At 40.2% G+C, this 22,410-nt stretch overlaps 1 protein-coding gene across 5 annotated transcripts in view; it reads right to left on the reverse strand.

Moving 5' to 3' along the window:
* dlec1 (DLEC1 cilia and flagella associated protein) overlaps nucleotides 1-22,410 on the reverse strand; it is a 40,232-nt gene that overhangs the window by 3,246 nt on the left and 14,576 nt on the right. For 2 of the 5 annotated variants that reach the window (XM_008112205.3, XM_062957920.1), the window contains exons 15-37: nucleotides 22,288-22,346; nucleotides 21,833-22,004; nucleotides 21,186-21,279; nucleotides 20,866-20,996; nucleotides 19,568-19,726; nucleotides 19,168-19,307; nucleotides 17,439-17,589; nucleotides 17,229-17,339; nucleotides 15,683-15,801; nucleotides 15,163-15,351; nucleotides 12,947-13,008; nucleotides 12,514-12,665; nucleotides 11,769-11,878; nucleotides 11,380-11,450; nucleotides 10,799-11,001; nucleotides 10,447-10,611; nucleotides 10,154-10,276; nucleotides 9,358-9,452; nucleotides 8,938-9,022; nucleotides 8,130-8,324; nucleotides 5,455-5,616; nucleotides 3,951-4,104; nucleotides 3,423-3,543 (exon numbers count right to left, since the gene is read on the reverse strand). In XM_008112205.3, coding sequence (XP_008110412.1) covers nucleotides 3,423-3,543; nucleotides 3,951-4,104; nucleotides 5,455-5,616; nucleotides 8,130-8,324; nucleotides 8,938-9,022; nucleotides 9,358-9,452; nucleotides 10,154-10,276; nucleotides 10,447-10,611; nucleotides 10,799-11,001; nucleotides 11,380-11,450; nucleotides 11,769-11,878; nucleotides 12,514-12,665; nucleotides 12,947-13,008; nucleotides 15,163-15,351; nucleotides 15,683-15,801; nucleotides 17,229-17,339; nucleotides 17,439-17,589; nucleotides 19,168-19,307; nucleotides 19,568-19,726; nucleotides 20,866-20,996; nucleotides 21,186-21,279; nucleotides 21,833-22,004; nucleotides 22,288-22,346 — 3,023 coding nt within the window. Of the gene's footprint in view, nucleotides 1-3,422; nucleotides 3,544-3,950; nucleotides 4,105-5,454; nucleotides 5,717-8,129; nucleotides 8,325-8,864; nucleotides 9,023-9,357; nucleotides 9,453-10,153; nucleotides 10,277-10,446; nucleotides 10,612-10,798; nucleotides 11,002-11,379; nucleotides 11,451-11,768; nucleotides 11,879-12,513; nucleotides 12,666-12,946; nucleotides 13,009-15,162; nucleotides 15,352-15,682; nucleotides 15,802-17,228; nucleotides 17,340-17,438; nucleotides 17,590-19,167; nucleotides 19,308-19,567; nucleotides 19,727-20,865; nucleotides 20,997-21,185; nucleotides 21,280-21,832; nucleotides 22,005-22,287; nucleotides 22,347-22,410 lie in introns of those variants that run through there. The other 3 variants (XR_009999814.1, XR_001730389.2, XM_008112207.3) reach the window with 3 other exon arrangements.

Consider the following 22,410-nt stretch of genomic DNA (forward strand, 5'->3'; position numbering starts at 1 on the left):
CATTGGGGCAGGGACCACCATTTGTCCTCTGATTCTTTTAAAAAGGCAAACGGAAAATAAAATACTGTATAGCCCCGAAGAAGATTCATGTTTGCAATGTTAAATCATAGAATTTGAAGAGACCACATGGGCTATTTAGTCCAACGCCCTGCCATGCAGGAAAGGCACAATCAAAGCATCCCTGACAGATGGCAATCCAGCCTCTGTTTTAAGTTTCCAAGGAAGGAGCATCCACCACACTCCGAAGAAGAGAGTTCCACTGCTGAACAGCTTGTACGGTCAGAAAGTTCTTCCTAATGTTTAGGTGGAATCTCTTTCCCTGTAATTTGAACCCATTGCTCCAAGGGCAGCAGTAAACAAACCTGCTCCCTCTTTCTTGTGGTATTCTTTCACATATTTATACATAGCTATCATGTGTCCTCTCAACCTCTACCGCAGGGTAAACAGACCCAGCTCTTTTAAGACGCTCCTCATAGGGATTCATGGTCTCCAGACCTTTGATTATGTTAGTCACCCTCCTTTGGACACTTTTTAGCTTGTCAATATCTCTCTTGAACGGTGGTGCCCAGATTTGGACACAGTATTTCAGGTGATGTCTACCCAAAGCAGAATACAAAAGCACCATAACTTCCCTCAATCTAGATACTAGACTTCTTTTGATGCAGCCCAAAATCCCATTACTACTTCTTACTGTGAGAGCTGTTCAGCAGTGGAACTCTCTGCCTTGGAGTGTGGTGGAGGCTCCTTCTTTGGAGGCTTTTAAAGCAGAGGCTGGATGACCATCTGTGGGGGAGGGAAGGGGGGCTTTGAATGTGATTTTCCTGCTTCTTGGAAGGGGGTTGGACTGGATGGTCCACGAGGTCTCTTCCAACTCTGATTCATATTTAAACTATTGTCCACGAAGACTCCCAAAATCTTTTTCATGTGGACTGTTGTCGAGACAGGTGTCAGCCATCCTGTATCTTTACATTTCATTTTTCCTGCCTAAGTGTAATATCTTACATTTGTCTTTGTTGAAATTCGTTTTATTCGTTTTGGCCAATCAGCTCTCCAATCTGTTAAGGTCATTTTGAATTCCGATCCTGTCCTCTCGAGTATGCGCAATCCTAATTTGGTTTCATCTGCAAACTTGATAAGCATGCCCTCTCAACTTTCATCCAAATCATTGTTAAACATTGTTTTGTAGTATATCCTGAGCAGTGGTCAAATTACTTTTATGGCCTATAGTTCCCAGGCTCTCCTAGTCAGAATGGCAAGGCTGTCAAGAGGGATTCTGGTGCTGTAAGTTCAAAATCTATTGCTTCAAGTTCTGCAACAAGCAAGATAGTTTGATCCAAGAAAACATGGTCTTGAAGGCTCATGATGCAACAAACATGCTCCAACTATAATTAATAATAATAATAATAATAATAATAATAATAATAACCCAAAACACAGCAGACAAAAAACCAGTACAAGAAAGCCACACTACAAACTAGAGCTGACAGCTGGCAGAACAAAACATTGCATGGAAAGTTCCTTGACAAAATTGAAGGAAAAGCTGATAAGGAGAAGACCTGGCTCTGGCTCACGAATGGGACCCTGAAGAAGGAGACAGAAGGCCTGATCCTTGCAGCCCAGGAGCAAGCCATCAGAACAAATGCAATTAAGGCCAAGATCAAAAAATGCAGACTGTGCAAGGCAACCATTGATCATATCCTCAGCTGCTGTAAGAAAATCGCACAGACAGACTACAAACAGAGGCACAACCATGTGGCCCAAATGATTCATTGGAACTTATGCCTCAAGTACCCACCTGCCAGCAGCAAAGAACTGGTGGGATCACAAACCTGCAAAAGTATTGGAAAATGAGCACGCAAAGATACTGTGGGACTTCCGAATCCAGACTGACAAAGTTCTGGAACACAACACACCAGACATCACAGTTGTGGAAAAGAAAAAGGTTTGGATCATTGATGTCGCCATCCCAGGTGACAGTCGCATTGACGAAAAACAACAGGAAAAACTCAGCCGCTATCAGGACCTCAAGATTGAACTTCAAAGACTCTGGCAGAAACCAGTGCAGGTGGTCCCGGTGGTGATGGGCACATTGGGTGCCGTGCCAAAAGATCTCAGCCGGCATTTGGAAACAATAGACATGGAAAAAATTATGATCTGCCAGCTGCAAAAGGCCACCCTGCTAGGATCTGCGCGCATCATCCGAAAATACATCACACAGTCCTAGACACTTGGGAAGTGTTCGACTTGTGATTTTGTGATATGAAATCCAGCATATCTATCTTGTTTGCTGTGTCATAATAAAATAATAAATAAATAAATAAATAATAATAATAATAATAATAATACGTTTATTTATACCCCGCCTCCATCTCCCCCGAAGGGGACTCAGGGCAGCTCACAGATAATAATAGACAAAAACAGTGACTATAAACAGTACATCAGTAAACAAAAACATACACCAATTATAAAATTTAAACATTAACCTATAAAAATGAAGACACACTTAATAAACAGCGAAGTTGAGTAATAGACTAAAGTGCACTTTGTTATAAGTTTAAACTCAAGATAACAGATAAAGTGCTACAAATTCATTGGAGGTTGATTTGGGATGGGAAAAACCCTAAGTAATATCAAGTTAACCAGGAGAAGTGCTATACTGCAGTAACTCTGAATAGCATCTCGATGGGCAAACCTATGTCAAAAGAAAAAAGACTCCTTAGCCTGCCATGAGATGGCTTGCACCATCTGTACAGCCTTACTCCAGTGATGGCATAACCGTGATATTTGGATATATAACACTGAGTCAGCATCCCACAAGGAGAAGGCAGTGGGCCAGGTGATGTATTATATTATATAACTACATGTTTTAAAAAAAACCTGTTCCTTGTTTGAAAGTGTTCTTTCCTGTTTAATTGAGTGGTACTTTGAAAGTAATTGCTACACTCCAAAAGCTTTGTTTTTGTGGCTGCCACAAACTATTGAACTGGTTGAGACTCAAAATATTCATTGAAAAAATAGAGCAAAATGTGCTTCCAAATGTCCCACAAAAACAAAGTTTTTGCAGTTTAATAAACTTCCCCCATGTTTTTTTTATGATAGAATCAATTAGGAATTTACATTTATAACCCAGGAACAAAAATTGTGTTACATAGGGTAATTAGTTGTCCAAGAAGTGACCAATTATTATAGAAGGTTGCTGTGCTGTGTGCAGAGAGATGACCCGAGGTAGAGAATTCCACTGTTGAGCAGCTCTCATGGTCAGGAAGTTCTTCCTAATGCTCAGGCGGAAGTCGACCATGAATATGATCTTGGGAGCTGGGGAAACACTACATCTCTCTTAACCCTTGGATACAGATACAACATGGGAGCATAGAGGATTCATTTCCACAAAAGGAAAGCAGAACATAACTCCATAACCCTACCTTGCTGTGAAGCGGACAACTAGGACTTCTTTGGTAGGCACGCTGCATACATGCGCTTCGAGCATGCCGCTATTTGGGGAGATGGAAAACACTTCTGGGTCCCTGTGCCGCTCTTCTTCATCTGCAACAGAAACTTGTTGCTCTTAATAGTGTGGAGGTTTCATCACAGTTGCTAGTACTCTGCTTGTTTATTCAGAAGGAACTGAACATATAATTTCAAAAAAGGGTATAATAATGGCTAATTCAAGCTCTTTAGAATATCCTGCACCCCATTGCAGTCATTTGCCTGTATTTCCACTATGGTTTCACAGTAAAAAATTAGAGCAGGCATGGGCAAACTTCGGCCTTCCAGGTGTTTTGGACTATTAGGAATGATTAGAGATGAAGTTCAAAACACCTGGAGGGCTGAAGTTTGCCCATGCCTGTTCTAGAGGAACACATATCTGATATAACTATTGTCAGTAAAAGACCAGAATATAAGGGAATTCTCCAGGGAGTTACTGGAATCAATTTTGCAATTCCTCTTACTCAGCAATGCAGCCCAGTAACTCCTGCATCCGCTCTTATTCATCACAAGGATAGCTTCAGTCCTCTTTTGGTTCACTAGGCAGGTCCCAAAGTCAATCGTATCACAAGACAGTTCAAGCAGCGGGACGGTCAGGTAGGCTGTCATGGGCAACACCTGCAATAATGCAAAATAGTACAAGAACCCGTCCTTATTTTATGCCATGGTGATAAAAGCAGGATCCCTAAACAGGCTGAGATGAATCCGGGGTAGGCTTGTAATACATGAACAATGTCAATATCAATAAATTTACTAATGCTCCGACCAATGGTCATATGCATTTACACCAAGAGAAACAACATCTAAGACACATCTGTAAAATCCAACAGTTAAAAGCAGGATGCAAGCAGGATAAAACAGAGCGGGCAAAATATATATTGTGAAGTGCAGCAACACTAGTGCAACGTGCGCTAGGAACTGCACATTCACCAGTAAGAAGCCATCTGTTTAAAAGCACAGGCAAGATACTGGGTGAGAACTATTGGGGTTATAAGATCTCTTCCCAGGGGTGTGTCTACACTGTAGATTGAATATAGTTTAATGCCATCTTCATCACTATGTTACGGGATCCTGGCGGTTGCAGTATGATGAGACACACGGCCATAGCCAGAAAAAAAAAAATCAAGGGGGGGGGGGGGGGAAGAGAGTTGAAACTTTTTTAAAGCGAATCACGAAGAGTAGTTCCACAAGGCAAAATAATTTAGAAATCAGGCTCCATCAATAAACTTTAGTGAACACTCAAGACAGATAAACTTCAGTGGACACTCATGGGGATTTGGGTTAACCAGTTAAAATTCAGGAGTAAACCAGGTTTTTCTAAAAAAATCCTGAAAAACTTCGCAGGGGGGTTTTGAACCCCTAACCCCCCCCCCCCCCCCCTGGCTACAGCCCTGGTGAGACACCAGCATTTTTTTTGGAAGAGAAGGCTAAAGACCTTGCAAAACTATGACTCTATGATCCCATGATCCATGGCAGTTAAAGTGTCAAACTGCATTAACTCTACAACGTAGATGCAGCCCAGGGTGCTTGCTCTAGTCTCACTAGGTGTGGTTAAGTATTACATCACCACCAGAAGTGTATCTGGAACTATGTCTTATCATAGGCCCAGCTGTGTACCCTGACCATTCATTCCTGTTGTTGTGCATTCAAGGTGCTTCTGAATTATGGCCTTAAGGGGAACTTATCATGGGGCTTTCTTGATGTAAGATTCTGGCTAAGATTTATTTATTTTACTGAGTGTACCTCTCGCCTTTCTTTCAAAAATGGGGTTAAGAGTATGACTCAGTTATGATACACAATTAGAATGAAAACAAGTCATAATATCAAAACACAACAAAGCAGCATTAGTAGACAGATCCCTCCTCAGCAATGAAACCAGTTGCTAAAAAGTCTGTCAGAAGAAAAAGCTACAGTATGTGGTTGCTGTTGGAAATATAACAGGTCGCTTGTTTCTCTCCATCTACATACCTGGTTCGCTTTGTTGCTGTACTCAATCACTAGATCTTGCTGAAACTCTAGTATTTTATCTCCATTTTCACGATTGAGCACTTGAAGTCCAGGAGGCATCTGGTCTTCTGGAAGATACTGGTAGGTTAGCAATTCTAGGGTTGTGTGGAAGGACACCTTCACCTGGGAGGAAGACCAATCCCAAAGTGTAAACAAGAGAATCCTGTTTGCAGGTCACACGGTATTTATGCTGGTATAGGAATATCCTGGCTCTGGAATTTACCTTTGAGACAAAAAGGTGAGTGACCAAAATGACTGACTTCAGGATGGGACAGAGAATCATGATTTTGCCATTCCACTTTTTTGATACTTGGTCTGTGTTGTTGTGTTCTTAATCATACATACAATTGTTTTGTGTTCATGTGTCCTTAATCACATTTGCAGCTGAAGATAGATAACACTTTGGAGGCCTATTCTGAAGATCATAATCATCTGTTAACATAATTTACCAACCTGGGGAAACCAGGATTCCACCCTCGTTGTGTGTTACAACAAAACAGATGACAAACAACAAAGATAGCAACACTGTTGATCCTTTATGCATATGTATCAATCTGGTTTCTTACAAACATGCACTGAAGGGATTTCTTTTCTTTCAAGTTCTTGATGATTTTAAAGATGCCTGACATCTAGTGGAGGCATCTCGTGAACTGGTCCTTCATTCCAAAGAGGAGAATCCTGACTCCAGCTCTACAAACCTACAAAAGCCTACACTGAAGTTATAGTCTGAGATATATAAATATATATAGTATGTATGTATGAATGAATGGATGGATATGTGCGAAGCGGCTGAAATCTGATACGTTATTTGTTTCAGAGACTTGGGTGGACCCTGCTTCGTTTTGAAAAGATTTGGAGGGGGTCTTGTTTCATTTCATAATCCGAAATTAGCAGCAATGGGGAAAATTTTGAGGCTCGTTTCTCTGTCATTTTTATGGCTATCAGGATGAAACTTGGAACACTTGTAGGCAACATTTACGACTTAATGCCTGCCATGTTTCAAAATGTTCGGACATCCACTAATTTTTAAGAACTCTTTAAATTTTTAAATTTTTACAATTTTTAAAAATAAAACTACAAGAGGTATCCGCTTGAATTTCTGCACAATGAGATAATGTTAGGAGGGCACCGATCCTGCAAAGTTTCAGGAAGATTCATTCATCTACTGATTTTTAGGATTTTTTTCACGTTTTTATTTCTTCTATTAATTTCACAAAGAAACTTAAACACTTAGGGGAGGAGACCAGCTTTGCAGAAAGCCATGTGATTGACTGACAAGGGGAAAAAACAGCATGCAGCTGTCATCAATCACATCAGTCCCCTCGCTCGCTCCCACCTCACACAACAACAGACAATGTTACATTGTCTTGAAACGCTCTGAAACAACAAATCTTTCCGAAATTTTTTGGAAGCTTCTGTTTTGCTTCTTACTGTTTCAGAAGGGTCCCGCTCCGATTAGTCATTCGAAGATTTGTATTAACGAATCATACAAATCTCCAAATTTCAAAACGGACCCCGGAAGCTTTGCACAACCCTAATATACATCTAGGCTTAGAAGGCATGATCATCAAGTTTGCAGACGAAACCAAATTGGTAGGGATAGCTAATACTCCAAAGACAGGAACAGAATTCAAAACGATCTTAACAAATTAGAGAGATGATTAGCTAAAACTAACAAAGTAAGTTCAACAGGGACAAATCCAGGATACTCCACTTAAGCAGAAAAAATGAAATGCAAATATACAGAATGGGGGATGCCTGGTTCGACAGCAGTACGGGTGAGTCCTCATGGGAAGGAAAGTGAAAACGAGCCAACAATGTGACGTGGCAGCTAAAAAGGCCAATGGGGTTTTGGTCTGCATAAATAAGGATCTACTGTTTAGATCCAGGGAAGTCATGCTACCCCTCTATTCTGCCTTGGTCAGAATGGAATCACAGTGTATCTAATTCTGGGCACCACAATTGAAGGAAGATGTCAACAAGCTGGAATGTGTCCAGAAGAGGATGACTAAAATGATCAAGGGTCTGGAGAACAAGCCCTATGAGGAGCGGCTTAAAGAGCTGGGCATGTTTAGTCTGCACAAGAGAAGGCTGAAAGCAGAATGATAGCCATGTACAAGTACGTGAAGGGAAGTCATAGGGAGGAGGGAGCAAGCTTGTTTTCTGCTGCCCTGCAGACTAGGACACGGAACAATGGCTTCAAACTACAGGAAAGGAGATTCCACCTGAACATTAGGAAGAACTTCCTCACTGTGTGAGAGAACTGTTCAACAGTGGAACTCTCTGCCCCAGAGTGTGGTGGAGGCTCCTTCTTTGGAGGCTTTTAAACAGAGGCTGAATGGCCATCTGTCAGGGGTGCTTTGAATGCGATTTTCCTGCTTCTTGGTAGGGGGTTGGACTGGATGGCCCGCGAGGTCTCTTCCAACTCTGTATTTCTATGGTTCTATATATGCACAAACAACACACATATACATACATAACTTAAGCTTCACTGAAAACAACAGGATGCATGTTTAGAGAACACAGCAGAAAGTAGGTCCTGCTACAAATAGCGGGGCTTATGTTTGGCTCACTTCCTGTGGATCCAGCCCACTATGAACACAAACAGCAAGCTGTGCTTTAAAAGCCCAACTTACCAGCATATTTTCCAGTGCATGAAGGAGGAGGTTATGTCCCCCATCCTCTCTGTCACTGTGAGATGTTTGCAGGCTCTTCTTGGGGTCCACTCCAGAGACAGAGAAGGGCATCGTTAAGATGAGCTTAAAGGAAAGAGGCGCCTCAGTGTTGTTGGTGAGTTTCAAATTGAGAGTGGTGGCTGTGTCTGTCAAAACCTAAAGAAGAACATATAAAAGAGGCATCAACAGTTTTCCAGGCCTGCAGATTCCGCATCCCTTTGGTCATTCCCAAGATAGGTGGTTTTTAGCTGCAGAGACTATAGTTAGGATTTAGATACCTACCTGCTTTCAGGGAATAAATAGAGGCAATAACAACAACGATTATGATGATGCTAACATTGTTATTATGTAGTACAAAGGACTGAAAAAGTTGATCAACGTTAAAAGCTAATTTAGATGAGTGGTTCCCAAACAAGGTGTGTGGACGTCAACTCGAAGTTTTGCTGCTTTGACCAATGATCAGGGATTATGGATCTAAAAGGCCAGAGTTTTTGGGTGCTCTGAAGAGAGGGAACAAGATGGCTATGAAACAAACAAAATACATCATTAACGACTACATTAAGCACTTGGGTAGCAAACAGTTTCATTCTGAGTTCTGATTACCGCTTTATAGTAAAGGCACGAAAGGATTCCACCTAACACTCCCAACTTTGGACATAATAAGTTATGCTACAATGTCTACAATAAACAACTCTATGCCAAAGGAAAGACAGAAAAATTTTGCCCCAGGGATCTCAAAACCAAGAAAGTGTTGCAAGATACTACTTACACCCTTTAAGGGCATATCTGGGATCAGGCCACTGGCGAATGCATAAAACTCCAAGCCACGCTCATGATCCATTTCAATGGTTAATCTACAACAAGAAAAAGAAACTCTTTGTGTAATTATTTTTAAAACCCAGTGGAAGTAATAATAAAACTTTATTTCTCTTCCGCCCTATCTCCCCGAAGGGACTCAACATTGTACACATTGAAATAGTCCTTATATTCTGCAACAGGAATGGACAAACTTTGGCCCTCCGGATGTTTTGGACTTTGGCTATTAGGAATTGTGGGAGTTGAAGTCCAAAACAATTGGAGGGCCCAAGTTTGTCTATGCCTGGTCTCGATCATTGTCTCAAAAACACATTGTTTCTTTAGAAGGTTTTTGTTTACATCCCCATGCTTTTGTGATTCATGAACCACTTACAAGGCGGGTTTGACAAAAGCTTGCAGGTCAATTCTGAGAGGTGCTACAGCATGACCGTCTCCACGAATTACTTTTCCTGGGATCTCCTGAGCTACCTGAAGGAGGAGGAGAAGCGGGCCGTGATCAAACCCAAGGCCCAATTCAGCATATAGGTTGGGGCTGGGCAACTGTGTATAAAGGGATAATTTGGCTTGTGTATGATCCGTATTTTAGTGCACCCCAAAGCAACAGAACATCACCTCAGACCATCATTTTGGATTATATTTTTGGCTGATTTACTTGATTGTATTTTTTTTGAGTTTTTAGAGATTTTAGCTGGTTGGAAGGACTAATAACCATACAACTGTTTGCCTGACTTAAAAAAAAAAGATCTTGGAGGTACAGTAGAGTCTCACTTATCCAAGCTAAATGGGCCGGCAGAAGCTTGGATAAGCGAATATCTTGGATAATAAGGAGGGATTAAGGAAAAGCCTATTAAACATCAAATTAGGTTATGATTTTACAAATTAAGCACCAAAACATCATGTTATACAACAAATTTGACAGAAAAAGTAGTTCAATATGCAGTAATGTTATGTCGTAATTAGTGTATTTACAATCATGATATATTGACTACAAAAATGGCTTGTTTAATCCAGAGGCTTGGATAAGCGAGGCTTGGATAAGTGAGACTCTACTGTACTTCTGGCTGGGATTTAAGGCCAGCATGCAGGTCACCAACCATATTTTGGGAAAATTGGGATGATGGGAAGGATAACATTTCTAAAAGGCTATTGTTTTTATATCTTTTACATACCGGGCTGTCCAAACTCATGAAGCCAAGAGCAAAGCCTTCGCATTCAAACTTATTAATGATCTCAGGAAGCATCAGCGGAGTGAAGGAAATGTGGATGGCAACATTGCCCCCTGCAGGAACAACCTGGAATCAAGCAGTTCACTAGCAATTAATAGCAATTATTATTATTAATAATAATAAAAGATGAGACAAAGGAGAAAACCTTAACAAGCTTAATATAATGCTCCTTTTATTGAATCATAAAACTGCACTACTTATATTGACAGCCCACTAAAACCAGAAACAGAACTTACGACTTGCTTGGGAGTTATGCAGAAAGGATAGTCTGAAGGCACCCCCTCGTGAGCTCTGATGACAACAGAAATTATTTGTCTTGGGGTGGGTGTATGCCACACTGTATCATCATCATCATCATCATCACTTCCTCCTTCATCGTCCTCCAAAATTGGCCCCAGGCTCTGCCAGAATGGGATATATATGAGATGTGAAGGATTCTGACTAAAGAACCTACATAGTGGTATTCATGGTAGAAAGGAGGCATCTGAGACATCTGGGAATGTTCATGAGAACTGTACAAATATAGCCTTCTTGATGTTTTGCTTTCAAGAAAGTGTTGAAAGCCTTATGGACTATTTATTTACTTACTGTGTCCTGCCTGGTAGAGCTAAGAGACGTGATAGTTGAGGCAAAAGAGATCCTATACCGGGATGGGTCAGATTCCCAGAGGACTTCAATCTCATTGCCATCTAAGTCTTTAATTGGGAAAGGAGCGCCGTAGAACACCAAGAGGTCCACCAACTTGTCATCATCTTTATCCTGGTTGTAAGTTTCCCAATCCATCCGAATGTCTGCATTACACAGAGGAGTGAGAAAGGAAGGCAAACCCCAAAGGTGGATAGAGATGCCTTAAAAGGTTTAATTAATTAAAACATTAAACTCATAATTATCTTCCAGGTTGGGAATGTTGAAATGGTCTGTTGGAAAAATGACAAAGAAGGGAAATGTAGCTTGTGCACTTCAATATACCTAAGGCCTCATATGCCAAAATGGGCAATTTACATCTGTATTCCACACTGCTTGGTATCATTTTCTAGAGTTCTTTCAACTGTTCTCTGGCAAGCAATTTGCTGCAAAAGATCAAAAGCTACTTGCTCTGTCTGCTATGGAGCCGTGGTTATCTTCAGGAAAGGCCTTCCTGCAATATCTCATGCAGCACAAACACTTACCAAAAGGAGTGGGATTATTGAGACGCAGATAACGGGAGACTGTGTCTCCGCCAGAGATGTGGGCCCCAAACCTGGAAATACAAAAGAATTGGTTTCATGTTAGTGCAACTTAAGGCTAAGCTTTCTTTCCCATTGGGGGAAAAAAAGACAAACAGGCCTAATTAATGGAACAGATTTTAGGAAGCAAAACAGTTTATCCATGTTGCAGCTCCCTGGTCATTCCTGAATGATAAAGGAAGTGTTGGGCAATGGGGTAAAACTATACAATCTGGCTAGGTTTTGCACACTTGTGATACACAGTGAGCCCTTTCATTTAAATGCAACTCTTTGATTCTTATTTCGCACAAGCTTAACCTCAAAGCTTTTCCTGAAGAACAGGTGGCTTCTACCTGATGACAGGTGTCGCCATTGGATGGTTTGGTCCTGTCACTTGCAAGTAGATTGGGCAGCCTTTCACAGTCATCTGGATGGGAATCCACACAGGGTCTGATTCTCCAACCTACACAAAGAAGATTGTTGAACGAGCTGCAATTCCAGGTGCTAAATGTTGAGGTGGTTTCAGAGCCAAATGAATTTACAAGTATTCTTTTGTTCTTTTTTCTTTGTTCTTTATCACAATACACGGTTACAGCACTATATTCCACTGCATCACAGCAACTTTCTATGCAATTTTGGGGTTTGTACTCTTAATGAAGCCCAAGAATTCTCTGCTGAGTATTGTAAATGCCTACACTGCAAATCCCATAATATCAGGACAGTTAAAAGTGAAATATCCAAGTGAAATATCCTCCGCATTCACAGATTCTCTCTGCAGATTTTACTGTCCACAGATTGAAAATATATATATATATATATATATATATATATATATATATATATCTCCTATATAAAATTGCAAATCTTGATTTAGCCATTTTATATAAGGGACACCAATTTCACCAAACTACTGTACATAAGGGGACTTGAGCACCCACAGATTTTGGTTTCCATCGCAAGTCTTGGACCCAAATGCCAGCGGATACCAACGGCTCATTGTGTTCCTATAGCAATGTAGTGTGGGAAAGGCATTTTCTATCAAGTTTTGTATTGGTTCACAAGCACTGAATCTATTAGTCAGAACAAAAAGCTTCCTACTTTGCAGCTGAGAGTGTCCTCGTAATGTCCCCACATGTTGTTATAGGCTGTTATTTCTACAGAAAGCTCTTCAAAGGCCTTCAGGGTTCCTGTGGAAGGGCACACATGGAAAGTCGCTCCTTTCCCATGAGACAACATTGCCGCTTTGAGAGCTAGAAGAGTAGAGCACACAGTGAACAGTGGCAGTAATATTAATAGCAGTATTAATACTACTTCAAGCAGGATCTGCATTTCCACAGGGGATACATTTCTGGGCTTTACATGAATACGCAAAGCTGTGGGTGATAGAAAATCCTAATGAAATAAAATGTTTCTGTGCAGGGAATCTCCCTCTGGTTTGTGTCCAGCTGCCCTTTCCATATCTTTTGTCTTATCTGTGACCTGTTGCAAATTTCCTAGCCATAGGATTATAACAATGCCATACTCCGCCTACCTGATTGTCTTCTTTTTTCTATCATTCTGGTTATCCGTCTTGTTTTTTCCACGGCTATATCACTAGGGTGTGGGAAATGGAAATGTTACAGTGAGAACATGCAAAAACTTCTTGAGAATTTATTGCCTAATTCTAACATGCACATAAATTTTGCTGATGAATGTAGATCCAAAATTGCTCTTTTATAATCTCCAATTGAAAATATTAATTCATCAAGCTTTACCGAGATAGTTTTCAGCAACTAGCTTTCATTCAGACTGCATTCCTTTTCCTCCAAAATGAATATACACCATTTTTATTTCACAGAGTAATAAGCAAACCACACAACAATCATCCCTGTTCTGGTGCTCTATAGATATGTGAGATTACACGCACCAGCATTCCCAATCAACCTGAAGACCTAGTCATGGGAAGTGCAATACAGTGTCTGGTATTTATATTAACTATAGGAGAGGGAGAGAGAGAAACTGGAATGTGGTTTTACACATCAAGGAATTGTTACAATGAGATGACTTTAGCAAAATACTGGGCTGATTCTGGCTTCCAACAATTTCCCACTGGGTCAGCAGTTCCTAATCTATCCATATAATAAAAGTAAGAATATGTTTGTATCTACCTATCTATGTTTTTATGTTTTTTCCAAGATGGCTCACACATTTAACAGCACAACAGATCTGGACAAAACACGGTACACAGAGCCACCAAGATCAAATTTAAATATTGGAGGACATTGACCTGGGATGTTGGGAGTTGTAGTCCCTCACATCCAGAGAGCACTGTGAAACCTACCAAGGATGGATCTAGACCAAACTTGGCATACATATCCAACATGACTAACTTTAGGTACCGGTGCAGTTTAGCAGCAATGACAGATGATGATTGGAGCTGTAGTTTACTCATATATTGATGTATTTCACAAACAAATGTACAAATCCACAGTGACTATTTCTAATGTTAATCATTACAAAAGACCCAACCCAGTCATTGCCAGATAGCTAATCTAGTTTTCTAATAAAACTTCAAAGTGGGAGTCTCAAGAAACTGTGACAGTATATCTTATTTAACTCCTAAGAGCGCCTAAGTGAGATTGTCTTTTCCAAATTTCCTGGAATAGGAATCTTGTTTGTTGCAGTTGCTGTTGCGTGCTTACAAGTTGCTTCTGATTTATTATAATCTGAAGGCAACTCTAGCAATGCAGTTCTGAGTATGCACGTATGTCACTAAGTAGGTTTCCATGTTCAAGTGGGACTTGAACCCTGTCCTCCAGGCTAATGTTCAAACCACTAAGTCACACAAATTGAGGAAGAGACATTTGATAGGGACACTTCTCCCCTCTAGTCCTCCCTGCTGTTCAAACTTGAACTCAAAACGTGTGAAACCTGAACATTTCATTTTATATAATTAATCCATTTCCTTTCTTCTTGTCTTGAAAGGTGGCTTTGTATTTCCCATCGTTTTTAAAGCTTTATGGTACGACTTCTCTAAACTCAACGATACATAAACAAGATCCTGAAGAAAGTGCTCAGGCAAACCAAATCCCACTTTCTTTCTTCCTTATCCACACAATCACAACTTCACCTTCCCTCTTAACTTAGGCTGAGCCTTTAATTGGTATATACATTACGAAAACTCATGGATCTTTGTCGAGAACATCTTTATCTTGCTTTTCATGGTTAGCTTCTGGGGAATGCGTTTTTGGCTGAACTCATTTCTTTCCAAAGGGTTCAGCATTACATTATGGAACAAAATTTGAAAAATGTTTTGTTCCTGGGTTTGAAAGTGTTATTCCTGTTGCGGTGCTTACTTTGAAAGTTATTCTACTCCAAAAACTTAGTTTTTGTGGCTGCAACAAACTATGTTGAATTGGTTGAGATTCATTGAAAAACTATAACAGTGGTTCTCAACCTGTGGGTCCCCAGGTGTTTTGGCCTACAACTCCCAGAAATCCCAGCCAGATATGCAGGTGTTAGGATTTCTGGGAGTTGAAGGCCAAAACATCTGGGGACTCACAAGTTGAGAACCACTGAACTAGAGTATACTGTGTTGCAGGATGTCCTGCAAAAATAAAGTTTTGGCAGTTTAATAAATTATTTCCATGTTTCTATGATAGAACCAATTTTAAAAAGGACACTGATAACCCAGGAATAAAAATCGTGCTATATAGTGCTACTTGTTCCTGTCTCTAACTGGGCTAAAACAAAGAAAATTAGACTTACGCATCCGAACCATGTTCCTCTGAAGATGGCGGACCGCTGCTAAAATAGTCGACCTCGATTGTGAAAAAAGCAGCTAATTCAGAATGATTGGTGATTATGAGGTGACGTTTTACCACACTCTTCAATGCCACTTCAGAACCGAAGTCTAATTTTAGCTCTTGAGAACTCTCTGATTTTTCTTTCTCGTCACTGCAAAGAAACAAGAGATGCTGAAACACATTCCTACTACACCAAAGAGATGTAGGGTTTTGTACATTTTAGTAGGAAGATAAGAATGAAAGAGGTATCTTTATAATCTAGGCTAGGACTGGGCAAACTTCGTCCCTCCAGATGTTTTGGACTTCAACTCACACAATTCCTAACAGCCGGTATTAAGAATTGTGGGAGTTGAAATCCAAAACACCTGGAGGGTCCAGGTTTGTCCAGGCCTAATCTAGGCAATATTATCATGATCAAGTGTCACCTTGGCTTGGTCCAGGTCTACAAAGTTAAAGAAGTGATTAGCTGTTGTCCCCTTTACCTGTCAACGGGTATAGAATATGTGACATGCAGCCCCTTTACTTCACCAGAAATAGACAGAAAGATTGGATCCAGCATGTCTTCAATGCTACAGCACAGGGTGAGGTCCTTCAGCTCATCCTACAAGGTACATAATTAGATGGAACACCTTCTGAGAACACAAAAGGAGAAACTGGCAACAGCAGAAGGTTTGTTCATTCATCAGGATCAACTCTGAAGACCATATAATGATGTCACATCAGGGCATAAAAGCATAGATAGCCTTGCTGAATTACATCAAAAGTATATCTATTCCAGGATCCTGCTCCCTTCCTTTATGGCCAGTCCATGGGAAGTACCATATCGCTGCATTTTCAAGCCCTGGCTTACAAGAATTAAACCTCCTAGAAATAACTATGCTTACAGTAAAGCTCACTGAAATAAATGGCTCTTAAAGTCAATCATGAGAAAATTCAATTCAATTGACTGATCTCAAGAAATCTGCTGTAAAAATAACTAAGCCCAATGAAATATTGCCAAAAATAACACTGTCAGACCTTCACATTTGCGGGTCTAACTTTTGAAGATCTGATTATACTATGTAACAAAATGTGAAAAAATTTCTGTTCCTGGTTTGAAAGTGTTATTTCCTGTTTAATTGTGTGGTTCTTGCTTTGAAAGTATGTGTTCTACTCCAGAAACTTCATTTTTGTGACTGCCAAAAACTAGGTTGAATTGGTTGAGACTCTATGAGATATTCATTGGGAACTTATAGCAAAATGTGCTGCAGGATGTTCTTCCCGCAGAAACAAAGCTTTTGCAGCTGAATAAATATTTTCTATGTTTTTATGATAAAAGCAATTAGAAAATAACATTTATAACCCAGAAACAAAAATTGTGTTAGATAGTGTTATTTGCAGATTTGATTGATACGATCTCTTTAGGAATCCCTAGGTCCTCCAACATAACTCTATGGTCAGCAACTCTATGGTTTTTATGGATTTAATCTGAATTGTTTTAATACCAATAATGTTTATTACTGTTTGAATATTTATATATTTGTATATTTTAAATTGTATTGTAATGTTTTTAATGTTATGGAGAGAAAAAGCAGGATATAAATAAACATAATAACAATAACAAAAATAATAATATAGTCACACTGGAGGATCTAGTACTAAAGATTCCTAGAAGGGTCACTTCTCTAAGCATTTATAGATCCTCCAGTGCAAATAAAAAGACAACATCAAGCAGAAGTTTGCCATAGAGTCACAATGGATGATCTAGTGCAGGCATGCACAACTTGTGGCCCTCCAGTTATTTGGGACTCCAGCTCCCAGAAGTCCTAGTCAACTTGCTCAATGGACAGGGACTCTGTCCATTGAGCAAGTTGGAGCTGAAGTCCAAAACACTTGGAGGGCCACAGCTTGTACAAGCCTGATCTAGAGCTTCCTAGAGAGGTGTTCTGTTTCGTTTTTGCCAGGGTCCTTTGCCCTTAACCTCAGAGCATAACAACAGCAATGTCCTCTATATTTTCATAACTTAAGCAAGTCCATCAAAAAACTGACCTTAGAATGAGTCATTATCACTAAACACAATTCCTTTTCCTCATTTGGACCCAAAAGGCCACTTTCTGGAGTGATGCTAACCGTGTACGAAGAAGCCTGCCTTCCAAGGGGCTGTTGAACAAATATGTCCATTAAAACTGAAACTTTTGCCGTGTCAATTTATGCACCCCCCCCCCCCCCACAATCACTCAACAACCCCCAAACACTGACCTCTCCCCACTGAAAGCGGGCTGGGAGCAATGTCTGGTTAAAAAGCTTGATGGTTGCTTGTGCAGGAATCCCAACCGAAAGATCAAAATGCAAGTGGCTTGAGAGAAGGCACACCTGAGGAGTCTGAACTTCCACAGAGACGAGGATATGGCTGGAGGCAGAAACACAGAGGTGGGAGAGAGCGAGGGGACAAAAAGTCATTATAAATGACGTAAAGGATCTGTCACACCCTAGAGGGACTAAATACTCTAAGGCAGGCTTGGGCAAACTGCAGCCCTCCCTCCAGGTGTTTTGGACTTCAGCTCCCACAATTCCTAATATGCCTGCCCTAAAGGAACCAGAACTTGGAAGCTAAGTAGGGCTAGCCCTGATTGCTACTTGGATGTGAAGACACCAATAAATACAAAAGTGCTGTCGGCTATATTTCAGAGGCAAGAACTGGCAAAAAGGACTGAGCATTCTTTGTCTAATGAACCTCTATGAAATTCATGGGATTCAAATAACCATAGGCAACTTGAAGGCACACACTCAGAGAACTTATAGGGCAAAAACATCAGTTTTTTATTTTTGAGGGAGAGTGCCAATGGGGACTGTGAAAAGCTACAAAAATATATTGAAAAACTTTTAGAACGAGATGGAGGAAATATTAGGAATAAAAATAAAGTTGAACAAAAAAACGATTATTTCCTCAGAAAATAGAAGATAAAGGTAGAAATAAAGAATGGGTCAAAATCCTAAAATACATTATAGGAGCTACCCAAGTAACGGAGGCCTTAGGTTGGAAAGAGCACAGGAAATGGGAACTTGGTATGAGTACTTATCAGATTATATGCTCCAAGATTACATCACTGAAAGGAAGATTAAATAAGGAGAATTGGGAGTTGAAATGGAAAGGGCTTATAGCCGGAGTAAAGGGGAAAGGAAAACACAAGGAACTGAATCAGACAATCCTCATGGTCAAACAAAATGATAGACAGAGCAGAGGTACAATTGTTCCCAAAGGGAGGGGGAATGGAAGAAGAGAGAAGGGGAAAAATTGGATAAGTATAAGTAGTAGAAAAGAATAGAATTGTAAAGGATAGCGGAACAGGAATCACCAGAATGTTGTGATAATATATGGGAAAATAATCTTGTAAAGGTAAGTTTGACAATGTAATATTTTACTTATATAATCAAATAAAAATATAATAAAAAGAGAGATAGTGCTAATGCAGCTTAGCTATTGCAACATTGAACTATGATTCTGGAGACCAGAGTTCAAATTCCCACTCAGTCATGATAACCACTGAATGACTTTGGGTAAGTGACAATCTCTTAGCTTCAGAGGAAGATGAACGCAAGCTTGCTCTGAACAAATCTTGCCAAGGAACCCCTGAAATAGTTCTCTTGAGGGCAATCATAGGTCAGAATTGACATGAAGGCAACAAACTACAAGGCATACACCCAGGAGAATAAACCCAGAAAAAAAAGAGTTGGGAAGAATGGAGCTAGGCTTCCTACTTGTGTTGTGGTGGAATACTTGAAAATGATGCATTAACAGTACTTAGGTGAAATTATTTTTCTGCCTCTCTATCCTGGGAGTTAGGCTATCTACTGACAGCCTAATTCCATCTGCAATTAAATATATTCTGAATATTTCATGCTCTCACAGTCACTCGGTCAATCAGTAACTATAAAACAAATGGCCCCTGTGTGATACAACACAAAAAGTTGTGTATCGGTTCCTCACCTTCCAGTTCCATTTTCCACTTCCATCACTAGCACTGTTTGGAGACGCTGACACATATATGATGAAAATAAAACTGAGACACTGCACACGTCTAGAGGACCTAATTCCCCACTAGAAGGCTCAATTGTAAAAGGAGAGGTCTGCAAGGAGAAAAAATACAAATGAAATTTCTTGAAAGAGATCAACCTTCCTCCACTTGGTGGGTTAGTACTGAACTACAACTTCCCACCTTCCCCAGTCAGCACAGAATATGGTGGGTCTCCCAGTCAGGCTCCCTCCTCATTTTCAAACTCCATGCTCAGTTTCACTATCAAGAGTATCTTTGGTGCTGCAAAGGGGAACTTCAGGTTGTAATCTGGATTTCAATAGCTAAGAGGGAGAATGTTGCAGAGAAACATACCTCTTCATCCCTTTCAGCCATGCAAACGGGACTTTCCTGCATTTTCCATCTTCCTGGCAGTTGACTTATGTTTTGTATCTCAAAAGTGCAGGACACTTTTTCTCCCAGTTTAAGGAGACCCAAATCAAGTGATGGCACGCTAATGGAAAGAAGGGGACCCTAGAAAAAGCAAATAAAACAAATAAGTGAATCGTTCCCTCAATGGGCCCCATGGAAAATATCCAAGAGGTAAGAAGATTCTATTTGTTTACATTTACTTAACAGCGAAACATGAGGTAAGGCATGAAATGGAAACTTGGGAATTTTCTTCCAGCAGAAAACCAGGAAAAAGATACAGTACCACACTTAGCTAACAAAAAATGAAATGCACAGTGATAGGACGGGGGACACCTGGCTTGACACAAGTCTATGCAAAAGCGATCTAGGAGTCTTAGTAGCTGAACATGAATCAACAGTGTGATGCAGCTGTTTAAAAAACTAATGCCATTCTAGACTGCATCAATAAGAGTATAATGTCTAGACTCTAGACTGAGGGAAGACACAGGCCACTTGTTCTGCTTTGGTCACATTCCACCTCGAATATTGTGTCCAGTTCTGGGCACAATTCAAGAAGAATATTGACAAGGTGGAACATAGACAAGATGGTGACCAAAATGATCACAGGTTTGGAAATGAAGCCCTAGGAGGAATGGCTTAGGGAGTTGGGTGTGTATAGCTCAGAGAAAAGGAGGCTAAGAAGGAACATGAGAGCCACATTTCAATATTTGAAAAGATGTCAAATTAAAGAAGGGGCAAACTTGTTTCCTGCTGCTCTGGAGACTAGGATATAATGGAGCAACGAGTTCAAATTGCAGGAAAAGAGATTCCACCTAAACATTCTTCTCAGAAGGTTTTTAAGCAGAGATTGGATGGCCCTTTGTCAGATGCACATTGATTCTGTGTTCCTGAATAGCAGGGGGTTGGACTAGATGGCTCTTGGGGCCTCTTCCCATACTAAGATTTTCTTATACTCTGAGAGTCAGTCTGCTTGCCACATTTCTCCATGGCTTCTCCAAGCATTAAGTGGAGAGATCTTGGGAACTGGGGTTGAATATGCATTCGGACTTATGGTCCTTCCTTCTTCTATACATTGCTTCCCTGCAAATACTCAGAAAGGACTGCAAAATCAATTTAAGGTGTCATAATCGGCAATCTCAGTTCTGCCAATGTTTCCAAGTATGTACCATAGCGTTGCAATTCATGGTAAGTTTCAATCATTTGACTCAGTTATAAGATTGTTTCAGTTTAGATCTTCCCACCTTAAAATCAGCTTCCACATGCAACACAACGGGTTCTGTACACTTGCTGATCTTGCATTTTAGCTCATGACAGGAATGTCCAGGTTTGCCTCCGGTAATGGTGAACTCAAACTCACAGAACTCATTTTCTCCTACAGAAAAAAATGTTACTTATGTGGAAAATGAAGAGTTTTTTTAAAAGAGAACCCCAAATTTTCCCCCAAGAATGACTCTAGCAAAACCTAAATACCCACCACTGATATCTGTCCTTTTTATTACATAGGCACCTAGTGATGAATGAAACACAAACATACCAGTCACAGTGACGGAAAAGAATTTACCTAACTTTCCAGTAGAAGGTTCGACTTCCAATATGTCACACTCACTGATTTTCTCCCAGGCAAAAGCGACAGGGGATTTACTATTATTATACATCTAAAAAGTTGGAAATGAAGAGACAATAACAGTTTACAAGAAAAGAAGAAGCTAAGGGAAATATTTAGCTCTATCTAACTTTCGCAAACCTTCTTGAGTCCCAGGCTTGGAAAACATGGGGAATAAATCAATAAATGATGGTGATGCTATTGGGAGGAAATTTTAAACCCATTAATGCATAATAACATTTCTCTATCTTCCACCCTCAAATATGCTTCAGCATTTTCATCCATTTATGCAACATGTTGACCCTATCTTGTCTCTACCCTGAAGGTCTTTCTAGAAGAGAAGAACGACTGGAAATGTCCATGGCACAAAATGCTGATTTTTTGGGGACAAATTATTCTTCTAACTCAGTAGGTCTTGTTGTTGTTGTGCGTCTTAAAATCAAATTTTGGCCATTACTTGAAATTTGTTGATGAATAAGAAATTTCAAGCCCCTTATCAAGTTTTCTCTCCATGAGATGGGGCTTGAAACTTGAGCTCCTGGCTAACACAACAAATGTTGAATAGACAGAAGTGACATGCTCTCTAAATAGCATTAATGATGTACCTTAAATATTCTTCGAATATTTACACCAATATAGTTTTCTCCAGGGATGATAATGACATATGGTTCTAAAAGGAGCTGAAAGGGTTCTGTGTAGCCTTTAACATCTATGTCCAGGGCAATAACATCTTCTTGTCGGGGTTCTCCACCTTCATATAACCATTGTTTTTGAGGGCTGCGTGAAGAACATATTTAAAATCACAGTTATATTGCACATTTGGTATAGAATAGTATGATACATTGGTTCCCCTCGACAAATTAGGGACACAACACCATTGCAACAGCATCATTAAAAATGTATTATCCAAAAGGTCTTGGATACTACACACAAAATATGGAGATTGACGGTGTCAAGAGAGGATCTGACATCCGGGTGAAACCTTCTCTAGCATCAACACACCAACTATACTAATACAAATGGCACACAACATGGGTCTGAACCCTCACATTTCACTTACTTAGGTAGTTCTGGGATATCCTCTAGCACAATCTGAAGCACACTGTGGTAGTCTTTCAACTGTAATGAAAAAGAAAACCCAGAAGACACGTGATTCATTTGTCTTACTTCGCTGCACCCACAA

This window comes from Anolis carolinensis, chromosome 6 (assembly GCF_035594765.1).
Source record: "Anolis carolinensis isolate JA03-04 chromosome 6, rAnoCar3.1.pri, whole genome shotgun sequence".
Lineage (NCBI taxonomy): Eukaryota > Metazoa > Chordata > Lepidosauria > Squamata > Dactyloidae > Anolis > Anolis carolinensis.